The sequence below is a fragment of the Callorhinus ursinus genome, unplaced genomic scaffold, assembly GCF_003265705.2.
Source record: "Callorhinus ursinus isolate GAN/ISIS: 27379988/994484 unplaced genomic scaffold, GSC_fseal_2.0 scaffold6, whole genome shotgun sequence".
Taxonomy (NCBI): domain Eukaryota; kingdom Metazoa; phylum Chordata; class Mammalia; order Carnivora; family Otariidae; genus Callorhinus; species Callorhinus ursinus.
In genome coordinates, this window is record NW_027397068.1 from 46425050 (window position 1) to 46440625 (window position 15576).

Genomic DNA, 15576 nt, shown 5'->3' on the forward strand with positions numbered 1-15576 from the left:
CAGGCTAATCATAGTTCTATTTGGTAGGATATTTTATTACACTATTGGAAAAGTGGAATTGTTTCACTAGAGTTTTTATGATGGTTTTTATTATTGGGATTTAATGCAAGTAAACTATCTCACCAGTTTTATGCCATTTTATCATCACATCTCATTTTGCATTGGGTAATATTTCATAATTTTTAGACCTAATTTATATAACATCATTTCACTTATATCTAAAGTACGGTGACTTGTAAATTAAAGTATAACAAGTTTTTAAGAGTACCAAGCCCCACTTGTTTTGGCTTCAGAAATGACAGTCACAAAGGAATGAGTTAGGCAGATGTAGTATAAATGTCCTTACGAAATTTTCAATTTGTTAGTGGTCACGTTTCCTGAAAAGTTTTCACACTTTTTAAATACATTTTTCCTGTATTTTCTTCCTAATTCAATCATCAAAGTGTATAAAATATCTACTCTAATCCATTAGGGGTTTTTGCATTAAAAATGTATTACTCAATATAGCTGCTCTCTAGGTAAGCTATCATATTTATTATTTCATTCAAATATCTCCTGTTTCTCTCTGCACCCTCATTCCTTGCCATTTTCTGGCTTGCATCCATCTCCCCAACTTCCTGAAATATTCATGGTCCTTCCAAAACATACTACTATTCCAAGCCTCCGTATTTCAGAGTGTTAATCCTTCTCTTTGGAATGCCTCTCCATCTTTCGTTCTTTTTCGTATAATTACCTTTTACCAGACCTTCAAGATTAAGCTCAGATGTCATCTTCCCCAGGAACCTTGACACCCCATCTGAACCACATGCCCCTTCTCACTGCGTACCTTTCTCACAGACTTGTCAAACTGCAACCATGTACTTAGAGTCCATCTTCTTGAGGACGGACACGGGATCTTCTTTTTAGCGTTGTTTTTCTAGTGTATAATATCACAGGGACTAGCTCAAATCAGGAAATAAGCATATTTTTGAGAAGAACGGAATGGTATTGGTCTTTGCTAACCTTAGAAAAAGAAGAGGTTTTATAAGCATTTATATTTGTCATGCTTTAACTAATTGTCCGTGGTCTCTAATAGAGACTGATAGGAGATTACAACTTCTGGTGTCCGTGTGATGGTATTTTGAGAGCAAAATGCTTTGGACTGTGTGTCACAGGTGGGAAAAAAAAAAACCCTGTACACATGATTTTGTGCAGGAGCTTGCTCTTATTCTAACCTCAAGAGTAACTGTAGAGTCAAAACCTATTTTCCTCTAGGGCAAGTTGAGTTGATCTCATTACTTTGTGGCCCCCCCTTCCCATCCAGGGCCTTTGCCCAGCGCTAGGAAGGATTAAGGTGAGGTGAGGGAGGTTAGGTCGTGCAAGTATAGGGTGATGTCCTGTATTATTTAAAAGTTTAATATTTTGTTCATCATTGATCTTTGTTGAATCCATTTTAATCTTTTTAAATATTGCATTAAAATATTTTTGATTACTGAGTGTTTTGGTGTCCCTTTAAATTTTATACCTGAGGTGAATGCCCGAGTCACCTGCCCTCACTCCCTGCTCTGCCCTCACCTATATTTCCCCCAAAATACTGGCGTTATAAAAATAAAGAAAGAATTCCATTTTCAGAGATTTTTTTTTTCCAAAAAAAAAGAAATCTGAAGACAGGCCTGGTGGAAAAGGTTAGGAGACAGAAATGTTCATTAGTTTAAATGTTGGTTTTTTTTTTTTTTTTTGTACTTCAGGTAGTACATTATTTAAAGTAATGAAAACCCACAAACTACTCAAGTAATAATTTCTCCAAAAATCCAAGCCAGGGCTCTGACGGAGATGGGAATGTTTTCTTGCTACATTATGACATTCCCCTGATTTGTGGCCAATTACACAAGTTATAAAATGGCTGTTAATCAGGGAAATGCCATATATTACCACCAGGAACTGCTGAAATAGGCCCTACAGAGCAAAACTCTTGACAGCAGCTATTAAAATAGAGATTTAGTCATTTCCCTTTCTCTGGTGCCTGGAGTTAGAAGGAATAAAAATGGTGAGGCCAGTCTACCCTCCATATTTCTAATTTGTTACTTGGTTCAATTCAGTATAATCCGGTGAGTTCATGCTTTAGTCACGAATGACTTAGTGCTGCTCCCTGCCATTTTTATGCTGTCCTTGCCTTGAGGGAGTCTGAACTTGCCAGGAGCAATTTGTTTTGCTTTTTAATTTTTGAATATACATTTGTTAAAAGTCAATTTGCCCTTGTACGCATTTGAAATTTGAAACCAGTCTACACTGCACTGATTGAATGTCTACGGAGGTTAAAATCATGTCCTTGATAGATACGGAACTTGGGACAAATTGATGATCGAGAGAGTTAGAAGATGAATTAATACCAGCAGGTGAATTAATGCTCCTTTGCAGATTGACAAGAGAGTTTGTCAATCAAATGGCCAGTTGAGGTTCTCACGGAATGTGTACAAGGCAAGGAATGAAGCAGAGGATGGTATATTAGAAGCCTGAGAATACTAAGATTTTACAATTATATACCGTATCTTATACAGAGTAACTTCTCAATATTATTTACTTCTTAATTTATCCCTAATTTTTGTCTTTGCCCAAGTAAGTGAAATCATTCAATTACTAAGGAGCAAATAGAAAACATTTCTGTAAAATGGATGACACTCCTATGAAATAAAAAGATCAATTCCCAAACCCAAAAATACTGACTCAGTGAACTGCATGACACATGGCACTGTCCAGCACAAAGAACAGTACCAAAGTTATTCCACACATTATCTTTTAACAAATTAATCAATGCTTTTCTTCTATACTATGATCCTCCAAACACTCAGGCTTTCAGTCTAGACAAGTGTATCAGAAAGGTTCTGCCTTCATGAATGTAATACAGTTTCATTGACTAACCTGGTAAGATTCTGTTATTATTTTAGATTAGAAAAAAAAGAATAAACAGGAATACTGCAGTGCTGTTAAACCAAAGTATGATGCAGGATTTAAATTTTGTCCAAAGCCTTCTTTCATTATTAAAGATATACTCCTTTTGACTTCACTTACTACCACTTGCCAGAATCAGTCTTTCTGAAGATAGACATGTGAAGGACAAACAAAATCCGTTCCGTGGACAAAAAACAATGTTGGACTAAATGGATGAAATCAAGCTTGGATCCCCTAGCTGACCGTAGTGTGGAGAACAATACAGTCTTTTCCCAAAGATATTGCCAATTCCTCATACAGAGCTGTAGTTCCTCCTTTGGAGTGTGAATAAAGAAATAAAGATAATAAAGCCAGGTTGGAGTTGGTTGAGGAGTTAAAATGAAAAGTGAAAAAGTAGTGGCAGACATGGAAAGGGAGAAACTATTGGGCCAGACAGTACTTGTCTGGTTCTTTTCAAGGTCTTTTAGAATACCTTGCTGGCCAGAACACAGTGAGCCTGCAGGCCCACAGTCAGGCTTCAGAGCTTGTCCTAGCGGAACTGTAAGCGGGTTTCAACTTCTGGCCATTTTGGTTTCTCGTTACCCTTGCTGAAGAGAGGATTCGCCTCATCTCTATTCTGGTTTCTTAAGTCTTTGGAGATCCTGCCACCAGACAAGCCCCCCCTTCCCTCCTCTCCTCAGACTTTTCACTATGACCCTCTCTCTAGCGGGAGGAAGAGCACATTCAGTGGCAGCTGACGGTTACTGAGGGCCGGTCAAGCCCTGTGCCCGTGATGAACAAGACCGAATTTGGCCCTTTGAGATCAGGACAAGGTTTCTCCGTAACATGCCTCCCTATAAACCTGCCAACCAAGCGATCTCAGAGGTTCCCATGCGTGGTCACTCTAGTGCACTCTGGGCAGAAGAGGCAGTCAGAGACAGGACACATCCCAAACTTGTGACAGCAACTGGAGAAAGGGAAGCATGGGAGTAAAGTCATGAAAGGGGGCTAGAAATACAAAAAAGTGGCAAAACTGGGCATAGCGAGCTCATTGAGTCAATTGACAGGAGGCTGGGGACAGGAATCGGGGTCTCACTTTCACCTGGCTTCCTTCCTTGTGCAGCTGTCCTTCCTTCAGCAAGGCCCCAGATTCCTGCCCTGGGTCGTGGGGTTAATTTAGGGGACAGACTCTGGATATTTTAAGATTTAGAAATATTAAGCAGGCAAAGGACTAGATAGGTGAGTGAAAAATTATAGTAAAGTGACCTGAGGGAAACTGTACCTCTTATGTTCTTAAAATATGCAAAGATGATAATACATAATATAATACAATAAAATTGAAAATTGTGTCAAGCAATCATATATTATGTAATTTGGTAGATTTGGCCACCTCTCGTATGTAAAACAAAATCATTTGAAGAAACACCAACAATCTGAATGCACCCCATTTGTATAGTGGCACCAACACTTTAGGCCACATTAGTTTGTCTCCAAAGCTGATGCTTTTACCTACTGCTGGGCAAAAACACTGGGCTTCTGCCATAGTCCAGAGGGTGGCACAGTGACATTCACGATCCTTACAAATGCTTGATCAATGAATAAGTGGATGAATACCCAAGTGTAGCCAAAATCTCTCATTATCAGGAAGGTCACAATCAAGATATTTTACATGACCTCATGCCGATTCCTTGCCTATTTCAAACTTTCTGCTTCAGACCTACACAGAGAAATGCTGCAGAGATTAACCTGTCCTCTAGTTTAGAAGGTGCCTTGACAACAAAACATGAAACACATTTGTAACAAATACAAGTTATGTGGATTAAATTCTTCTTTTACAAAGAAACCCTAAAGAGAGGATATTCCTTCATTTTTTGGTAAAGAAGCAAATCAGAAGTGATAACGAGTCCATCAGAGTATTGGTTCATAATAAGACAAATGTCATGGTAATCAAGGAGTTCACCGCAAAATATTATCTGAATGGCAGTTTGGCAGTAGATTCCATTTAACCAGACCCCTTCAAACTTAATAGCCATTCTGTGAATTTCACCTTTGTGAATGAGAGATTCTCTTGAGGTATTCGTTTGTGCCTAAATAAAAAATAAAAATTGCATTTGAAGAACTTAACTAGATGAGTTTCTTTTCTTTTTTTTTTAAAGATTTTATTTATTTGAGAGAGAGAGAGACAGAGATATCGAGAGAGAGCACAAGCAAGGGGAGGAGCAGGGAGAAGCAGGCTCCGTGCCGAGCAGAGAGCCCGTCATGGGGCTCGATCCCAGGACCCCGAGATCATGACCTGAGCTGAAAGCAGATGCTTAACCAACTGAGCCACCCAGGCGCCCCTAGATGAGATTCAATAGTCAACATTTCAGTAAAATCTATAAAAAGCATTCTTATATTTAGTTGGAACCTGTTTCAACATCATTGAAAACTGGTAATTACATCAGGGCAATCATCGAGCCAATGTGAATTAGTTACCATTTACTTCCGGTCATAAATCCAGTACTTTCTCATACACTTCCAAAGATTTATTTCTCATATCAGTCATATGAAGGAAGGCACTATCCTCGTTTTATACACACAGAAAGGGAAAAATGAAATGGCATTTGAACCCACCTCATCTTCCACTTCTCAGTCATTGCACCACACCGCATTTTTAATGACGAGAATTTTGTACAAGAAGACATTATTGATGATGAAAGAAGTAACATAATAGCTTTATTTTGAGATATTACATAACATAGCTCAACGTTATCAGTTCTAATTTAACTAAACTGTCATTCATATTCAGCCTGGCATCAGGAACATGGTAAATGAATAAATGTGTGCTCTGAGTGGCAGTGACTTACAACTTTGGTGAGTTTTATTTTGAATATGTCTACCCTGTACAGTCAGTGGACAGGCAACAAAAGGAACTGATATCAACAGGAATGTTCACAGTCGACCCTTATCGCTCTGCTGCTTTCTCTCACTGTATGAGCTCTGTGTCTGCCAAACCCATTGACATTTGTGTTCTAATGTGTGAGGACAGGGTGGGAAAGGGAGAACCAAAGCGGAAAAAGCATGTGTGTGTAGCCTTTGAGGTTTGGTGGGTGTGGTATCTAGAGAGGAGATAAAGAGAAGGTCTTAACTACAGCTACGGGGTATGAGAGCTGAAGAAGTGAGAGGAAATCCTATAAAATATCGCTATGAATTATAAATCGGATCCGTGTCTTGTTCTCCAAAATTTACAACTAAAGGATCAGGTTGGATGTTCTTTAACTATTAATAATTCTGTTTCTTTGGTCATGTTACAGTTCAAACTAGGTCAAATGCAATCTTCCTTACATGTCAGCTATAGATAAACTGTGCCTCATATCTCTTTTCATTTAAAGCCAACCTTGGAGGGCTTCTTTTTGGGGATTTTCATTGCTATGGTTTCGCAGGTTTTCCATTTTGAAATCTGCAGTACTTTTCTGTACACAGCTTCTACTCACCTAATTCTATTGACAAAGCTATAAAGTGTTTAGATTTGGTTTTAAGGAATTCCAGAAACTACTTCAGAAAAAATGATCGGAGTGTAGGAGAGGATCCATCAGGAAGGAATCCGAAGCAAATAGGTGAAACATAGAAATCAGAATGGGGTCAGAATATTCACATTCTGACCCGAGTACAGAAAGCAGAGGATCAAAATTACTGCTTTGGAACTTGAGAAATAGCAGCAACAATGTTCTTCGGATCAATCTCTCTTCTGAATAATTAGCCTGACTATTCAGCCAGTATTTGCTATTCGAATGCATAAAATAGTATAAACCAAGTGATGTCCTTGAAATTAAGAATGGTTCTTTCACTGTACATGAAGATCTTGCTTGTCAGAACATTTTGAATGCTTCTTTATTTAAAAAATCAAATCCAATCAAGAAGCTAAGAAATAAAATTTGTACTGTTCCATTTCCTTAATTGATGAAGACTTCCAAGGTAATATTGAAAGAACAGCCCTTTATTCTCAAGGAATTCATATAGCGATCACAGTCATAATCAGACTGGCTTTCTCTCTGAAAGTAGACTTTCAATAACCTATCCAAAGATTTTATTTTAGTACAAACAGTGAAAAAGAAAGATGCATCATGATTGACAGAGGTGAAAAATCTAATTACTTGGAAAGTATATTTTGAGGCACTGGAATTGAAAATAATAACATCTTAGTGACTGAAATGGACATGATGTTTTCGAACCGTGCTTTGCTAAGATATTTTATGCTTTGTTTTTCAGTGATGTCATCAGGTCTTTGGCTTGGAACTTAAAAGCAGACGTGTTAATCTGTAGTATGTGCTTGCATTACTATTGTATAACAGTGGTTTAATCTGTCTGCCTATAAAAGCCTTATATGAAATGAAGTGGCTCATTAATTAACATGTTCAGTCCTCTTTTTCACAGCCAGAGTGCTGATAGTTAAGAATCCTTCATCTTCCTTTCCCTTTGCTCTTCTCCCCGGATGAAGGCCAGTAAAGGGCAGGGATCCTTCTCAAGGTGACAGGGACCCACTCAGTTCCCCTGAGAAGTCAGGTGCACTGCCTCTACGAGGGATCTGCATACAAGCAAATGCATATAAGCAAAGCATACAAGTAATTGAGGACTCTGCCTTTTATTTACGTTTTGCGTTTCTGTAGAGCTAATTTGAACGATCAGCCTGCATCTCCCCAGGAAACAAATATTATGGCAAAATAAACTATGTAAAATATTTTTTAAAGAAATGATCTGCTTTATCCAGTCAGGAAAGGTGAAAAGTATTATAGGAAGCACAGAATTTTATATCTTTCATTTATTGAATTCCACTTGTCACTAATAAATAGTGTTTGAAAAAAAAAAAAGGCAGATTTGGTCTTAAGATACGTTTGCAGTTTGATGTGTACCTAAGCAAAATTTCTAAACTTCTGTTCTTCTATCAGCAGATTGGATCTTTGTTTTCTTTCCCCTAAAAGATTTTATAACTTTTACCCTTTATATTGTTACATTCAAACTCTGAAGCTCTCAGTTGCTATTATAATACAAACTAACCCAAAGTTTGGGCAATGTTAAAAACTAGTGGAAAGAAGTTGAAAAATTTACACTTGTAATATTAAATTATCTCCAGTAAGTGATTTTTTTTAATGTTAAAGAAATCATGCTAAGGTAGCAAGAAATAAAAAACCTCTAAAAAGCCTATTTGAGAGCAATTTATAAAATATTATTTTCTCTATTTAACAAAAATACCAGTTTATCAGAAATGCACTAGAAGTTGTTTTTTCATTCATTTTCAACTATGTATTAATGTGGTATTTATTGAAGTTGGGAGAGTCCACTTAACAGTCATATCTATTTGAGATTTTTAAAAGCTAATCCAGTGATCCATTTTCGTGAAATTTTTAAAATAAGTAACACTAATGGGAATAATGTCAAGAGGGCATCATTACAAATGCAATAAGCGATTGAATCTTTTGCAGTTTTTTTCTCAATAGAAAACCCTCAAATTAAGTCAGATAAAGATCAGATACTGAGAGGAAAACATAGCTGTTGAACCTGTTGAAGAGTGAAATGGTCATTTCATAAACACCTATTTTATATTATGATCTGAAATGTATTTATTGATAGATGCCAATAAATTAAAGGAATTAAATTAGTTCTGCTTTTTATAAACCTTATATTAAAATCATCTGAAATTACATATCCATATCAGACATGTGTAAACTCAGATGATTAAAATTGTTTTATTCTTTTTTTGTTTTCCATTCACAGAAAATGATGACTATCTGAATGGCTTAATAACCAGATTAGAAAATGCAGATGTTAGAAATGAGGATCTCCTGAGAGCTTTGAATGACACTTTGGGGAAGCTGTCAGCCATTCCAAATGGTAAGCACTTGGGACACTGCAAACTGTGTCAGTTGACCTGTACTATTAAAGAATGTTCTAACGTTTACCATCTTTTCTGACATTTCACTTGGACCGTTGTCAGGAAATTAGATATTGGTTTTCTTACTTATGAATTTTTCCTTGTGAGAATGAGAAACTAAGCCATACTTTACCCTGTGATATTTCTTATGCTTTGTTACCCTAGCTGACATCCATTGGTATATGTTGCAAAAAGGAAAATATAGCCATCTTATTATTTTACTGTTCTTCCATGTGTCAGCCCATAAAATCTTTCTAATAAGATTATTATTATTATTACAAATAATATTGTTTGTAATCTCATGTTAATGGGAAAGTATGAAATCACACGGGTACTGTTCTCTAAAATGTTGTTCTGCCACAAAGTCACAGGGGGTTATAATACCTACATGACGGATGAGAGCCTTTCCCCACATCATTCTTTACTTCTTTTTTGGTTTTTTTTTTGAGTACAGTCGACACACAATGTTACATTATTTTCAAGTGTTCAACATAGTGATTCAGTGAGTCTGTAGGTTATGCTATACTCACCACAGGTGTAGCTCCCATCTGTCCTGATACAACACGAATACAGGATCATTGGCTATATTCCTTAGGCTGTGTATTTATTTCTTTGACATATTCATTCTGTAACTGGAAGCCTGTATCTCCCGCCCCCCTTCCCCCATCCTGCCCCTCCCCCCAACAACCCTCCCTCTGGCAACAGTCAGCGCATCTTTCTTGGCAAAGTTCAGTTCCTTAAATGTTTCAGCTTTGAAAACATTAATGGCTGAACCATATCTGTAATATCTTCCTACCTATTGTAAGTACTTGACGTTATTGTTTGGTATTAGTTCCTGAAAACACTGTCCTTTATATTTTAATAATGTGATACAATAATAACAAAATCTGCTAATGTTTACTGAGTGTTTATTCAATATGCTTGTTAAGTGTATGTAATCCTCACAGTAATCCTACAAAATTAATAGTGTTATCCCCACTTTACAGGGGACAAACTGAGACACAGTATCATGCTAAGGGAAATAAATCAGAGAAAGACAAATACCATATGATTTCACTCATATGTGGAATTTAAGAAATGAAACAGAAGGCTGAAGGCCATTGTTAAAAGTAGTGTATATGAGATTTGAACCCCACAGTTTAACTCTGGAGCCTGTGGCCTTAACCACTAATCTACACATACTAGTAGGCATCTGTATGTTCAGTATATGTTTTTTATACAAATTATGATCAAGGAAACTAATGCATACATTTATATAACACAGGAAATATTAATGATTTTTACTCTTTCAACATTAAAAAAAAAAAAAAAACTAACTGTCCAGGATTGCTTGTCATCTCTTTCAGTAGTAAGGACATACCTGAAAATTTCCAGTGCTGAAAACAAATATAAGTACATAAACACAAGGTCTAAAATACCTGAGAGAGTCTCTCCATCTTTAAGTTGAAGTACATTCATTCATCATTCCCCCTTCGGAATGTGCAGATTAAATCTTAAACCTAGTTTTGATGAAACTATGATTTGTGGATAAATTTCTCTCCGTAATATGTTCAGCAGCAAATCACAGTATACCCTTCCTTATACAATGAACGTTTAGAATAATCACTTTGCTATCTTAAGAGCTAATCAGGTATTCATAGCAAAGGTCCCTGGGAAAATTTAATTTAGCTAAAAATTTACTTTATTTGCTCCAACCGAATGAGACAAAGTTCAGCCTTTCCCTTTGTGCGTGTGCCCCTGAGGTCGGCCGGCTGCAACCTCCCTTTGACAGGCGTGGTGCGAGCCACTAACTCCAGACCCTTTGCTTCGTTCCTCATACCCTCTCCTGCCAACAGACACAGCTGCTAAACTGCAGGCCGTTAAGGACAAAGCAAGACAAGCCAATGACACAGCAAAAGACGTATTGGCACAGATTAAAGATCTCCACCAGAACCTTGATGGCCTGAAGAAAAATTACAATCAACTAGCAGACAGCGTAGCCAAAACAAATGCTGTGGTAAAAGATCCTTCGAAGAACAGTAAGATCTCCTTTTTCCTTTGATTATGTCATGTGTTTCTTCACACTATAAAAAGACCCTAGACTCCTAACTTGTAGAGGTGGAGGAGACCCCAGAGCAATGTTGTCTGCTCTCCTCATACACTGGGCTCAGGAATTGAGTGGCTAGAATCCAAGTCCCCAGGCCCTGCACTAGTGCTTTCTTCATCCACATTTTGTCCAGTCAAGAGGATATTCAGAATTATCAAAATCTGCATGATTTTTGGTATAGGGATGCCAAATACTTTTTTTTTTTTTTTTTGCCAAATATGTTTTTAATCCTTCAGTGTAATTGAAAATGCAGTTGTACTTGGGAAATTATATCCTCTGAGTTGGTGAAGTTCTATGGAACATAGAGGTCAAGGCGCATACTTACCAGGAGGCCTCTTAGAACAGGGTATTAAAATGGTATCAACTTGAAATGCATTAAAATTCAAAAATAATAATTTATTATTTAAATTTACATGTTTAAATGTGACTTCCTGTTTTCAGGAAGTTAAAGTATCTAGTTTATCAATATTTCTTCACAACTTTTGTGTATTACATTAAATTATAGCAAGTTAATAAGGATTTACTGAGAAAATATGGTAGAACTTAATATAATGATAATTTAAATTATTAGCTGTAGTCAATAAACATTATGATTTTTCTAGTCTTTTTTCCATTCTTCGAAGTGATGCAACATTATCTTAGTATGTGATTTCACCAAAGGAGAGACTTGATTTTTTTTTGTACTTGTCCCTCTGAAGAGACTAGCCCTCTATTTATATACCAACATTTCCATTGGGTATCCACATGTTGGTAGCGTGTAATAACAAAACCACTGTTATAGACGTTAGGTGTTCTATAATTCAGGTGCTGATTTTTCAGCACCATTGCCTCAAATCAAATGCTAATGATGCTACAAAATAGTAAATGCTACTAGCATGATTCCTTAAAGAGCAAGGAGGAGTGCAAACATATATAATGTGGATTTCAGAGCGAGGGAGGATTTATAATTTGCCATTTCTTATAAAAAAAAGAGGCCATACAATCATTTTTTTCATTTTTTCTTATATAAGCCCAGAGTTAGCTGTTCTCTGTAGTTCAAAGATTCCATCCGAATAAATGGTTCCAGTGCATGCCAGATCACAATATCTCCCACCCCACAAGTGAAAATAAGTTTTAAAGTCATTCTCTTATTTTATAATTGAAAATATTATTCCATTCAATTTCAGATTGATTCTCAACTGATAGTGGCCTCTGCATAATATTTATCTTTAACTTTTTGACCCTACCCTCTATCTAGAGATAGTTACCTGTAATATTAATTCAATGGGGTCCATTTTCTATCTTATTAGAACATCATAATAAAGTTTCTTTCAATATGAACAATAGCCTACCGACTGACATGTGTTCGTGGATTTTTATTTGATCACACTTGTTTTACTTAAAAAAGGGTGCATTTGTAATTAGTACCTGTTGTGAAAAGTACCATTTTTTTGATAATCACTGCTTTATAAAATCTATAAAAATATTTCCTGATGAATTTTCTAATTTCTTTTTGTTTTGCTTCCATATGAAATTACCTGCAGAAATCAGTATGTATATGCTTACTTGCATACTTTTCAGTAACTTTACGCTTGACTGCCTATTGCAAATGCTTCAGCTTTGCATGTTACCATGCTTTGGTATTGCTTTAACCTTATATAGCTATTCTTTCCAGTGTCACAGTATTAATATTAGATATATTGAAAAAAGACATCTGTTTTTACAAAACGTTAGCATGTGGATGTATCTGATATAAAATGCTTTCAATGGTATTATAGAAATTAGTGAAATATCTGTATGATACCAACAGAAAAGTGGAAAACAGAATTCTTCTACAGATTGAACTAAATTGTAATTCTTCCAATAAGACAGATTCAGCCACTGAAGTTCAAACAACTTCTTTGCAGTAGGATTAAAATAGATTAAGTGTATGTTGTCGTCATCACCTCTCCCCCACCCCGATGCTCACTTTCCCCCCTCCTTATGAATAATTATTCTCAACTTCTAGAGAATTCTACTTGGAGAAGCACGTAATAAAACTAATAAAATTAGATCTTATCAAATGAGCAATTATTGGGATATATTCTCTCTTAAACATCTCATAGTTTAAATTCAAAGTCAAAAATAAAATTGCAGAATGGAAAATAATAATAGTAAAATCCAACATATCAAAACCTGAGAAATATGACCAAGGCTGTCTTCAGTGGAGAATGGGTGTGATCACATTACTAAACCAGCACTGAAATAAACAATTTAGGTTATCAACCCTATAAGTTAGACAAAATAAAATTAAAGAAGATGAAAAAAATGGTGAATTGGAAGACGGAAAATAATACACTTGATAAATCCAAGAGGTGAATCCTTAGGAGTGTAAAGATAAAACATTTTAAATACTTGGCAGGCTTACTCAAGAATAATAAAGTGCAGATAGGCAAAGTTCTAAAGGAGCTTTAACTAGATATGGGGGGGAAGGACTTAACACATAAGGGAATACTTGTCAAAACTCTATGCTAATGAATTTTAGAGCCTAAAAGAGATCGATAATTTTCTAGAAAAACATTGAATTATCATAATCTGTCTTCAAAAGTGATTTTAAAATGTATACACTCAAATAATTATAGAAGAAAGTCACAAATTTTTAAAAAGTACTATATAAAAAATTATCAGACTCAATATCACAGAGGTTTTATTTTTAAAACTGTCAAGAAGATAATTTCCAAAAGACCTCAACTGCTCCAGAAGCTAGAAGGAGAAAGAAAAAAAAAATGAGGGAGGTGGGAACCTTTGGATTTCATTTGGAAACATTTGATAAGAATCTGAGAGCTTTCAAAGGAAAGAATGCATTCTTGGATGAAGCTGAAATAGTCTTTGCTTTACCCTTTTTCTTTTTCCCATGAATCTAAATTAAATCATTTTTTTCTCAATTCCAGAATAATTTGTAGAATATCAGGGTAATATTGGGGAATTAAAGGAAGGGGAAAATGGACAAATGGCTTATTAAAAGTATACAAAACAAAGGGGTAACTGTGTCTGTGTTGAATATACAATTATGTAACCAGGGCTTTGACCCAAGTAACCTGCATTTCAGGCTTTGACCTAGCAACTCTGTTAGTTAAATTTTATAATAGACTTATGTCCTTTTCAAACATCACTTACAATATTGTTCATATTTATGAGCATGAGTTCAAAATACTGAATTCAAAGCCTAGTTTAAAAATAATAATTTCTGGGGCTCCTGGGTGGGTCAGTCAGTTAAGCAACTGGCTCTTAATTTTGGCTCAGGTCATGATCTCAGGTTCGTGAGATCGAGTCCTGCCTCAGCCTCCAATCTGTGCATGGAGCCTGCTTAAGATTCTCTCTGTCCCTCTCATGCTACCTGTGTGTGCATGCGTGCGCGAGCCCCCCCCGACTCTCTTTCTCAAAAAATAAAAAATAAATAAATAAATATGCTTAAAAATTTAAAAATAATCATGTCCTTCCTTTTGAGCACCTTTGATTCATTCCTGAGATTAGTTCTCAGTGGTCCATTGGCCACCAGAGAGCTGATCATTCATAGCTGAGCAGGGCACACAGCCTTGGTCCTTAAGCAGTTTCACTTTTTCATTAGGGTCACAGTGACAAAAAGCAGAGCAGTACATGCTCGATCAGATAATGAATGGCAAGGTTTGGGTAAGACGGCTGGCATCCTTGAGATAGAGTCATTGGTTTCCAGGTGTCATTTGTCCTCCTGTGAAAAGCACATGCTGAAAGTCTATGGATCAGTGATAACCTTCCGTTATTTGGGGGTTAATTAACCCTTTTGAAATTGTTGATATTCAACCTTTTTTGGAACCTATAAAAATGGCCGTTTAATATGGTTCAACCTAATATAGAGATTAGGATAATCAATTATTCTTCAAAATGAAAATGAACTGCAGCATGAAAGATTTAAAGTTTAATGTAGGCCTTCAATCTAAGAGTTGTTCAACATTGAAATGTTTTCCGAAGACATTTTGATCGCTTGTCTGTTTAAGACGTCCAAAGACAGAGCGTGAGAAAAAAGAAAGAAAACCAATTTTGTTTGAGAACCCTGATTTAAATACAGTTCTGGCTTGGACAGACAAAGTGACGTTTTAAAACACTTTGATTTCCTTGATTCTGTGACTAAAATTCTATAAAGGTTAGCTTATGGGCTGAAGCTGGAAATTAATCATCAAATTAAGGTCATCGTATTCTCTACCTTCAGTGCTAACTTTCACCTTGATCGCAAAGCCAGAGTGTTGGTCCTCTATCTCTAACACCTTCTGCTTTGGCCTGCCTGAGTCCCAACTGAAATATCCCCATTTGCCATCACACACTGTGCTTCAGCAATCATCGCCCCGCTTTATCATGTGAATAAGATGAAATCCTTTCAATTATTTAATAAAGCCTACTACTGTTTTCATTTCTGTGTGTATGTGTGGTATGTGCTTATCTTGTCCTATGCAGTTGCAGATGCCCATGCCACTGTGAAAAATCTAGAACAAGAAGCTGATCGTCTGATAGATAAACTCAAACCCATCAAGGAACTTGAGGATAACCTAAAGAAAAACATCTCTGAGATAAAGGAACTGATAAACCAAGCCCGGAAACAGGCTAATTCTGTAAGCTCTTTTTATTTTCAGTGTCAGTAATTGATTGTCATTTTGGGTATTATTCCCAGAGGGAATGCCTTCCT

The 15576-nt window shown here is 36.3% G+C and overlaps 1 protein-coding gene across 1 annotated transcript in view; it reads left to right on the top strand.

Moving 5' to 3' along the window:
- LAMA2 (laminin subunit alpha 2) overlaps positions 1-15576 on the top strand; it is a 620419-nt gene that overhangs the window by 527269 nt on the left and 77574 nt on the right. The window contains exons 44-46 of the mRNA XM_073893912.1: positions 8659-8775; positions 10651-10833; positions 15348-15502. Of these exons, the coding sequence (XP_073750013.1) occupies positions 8659-8775; positions 10651-10833; positions 15348-15502 (455 nt within the window). The remainder of the gene's footprint in view (positions 1-8658; positions 8776-10650; positions 10834-15347; positions 15503-15576) is intronic.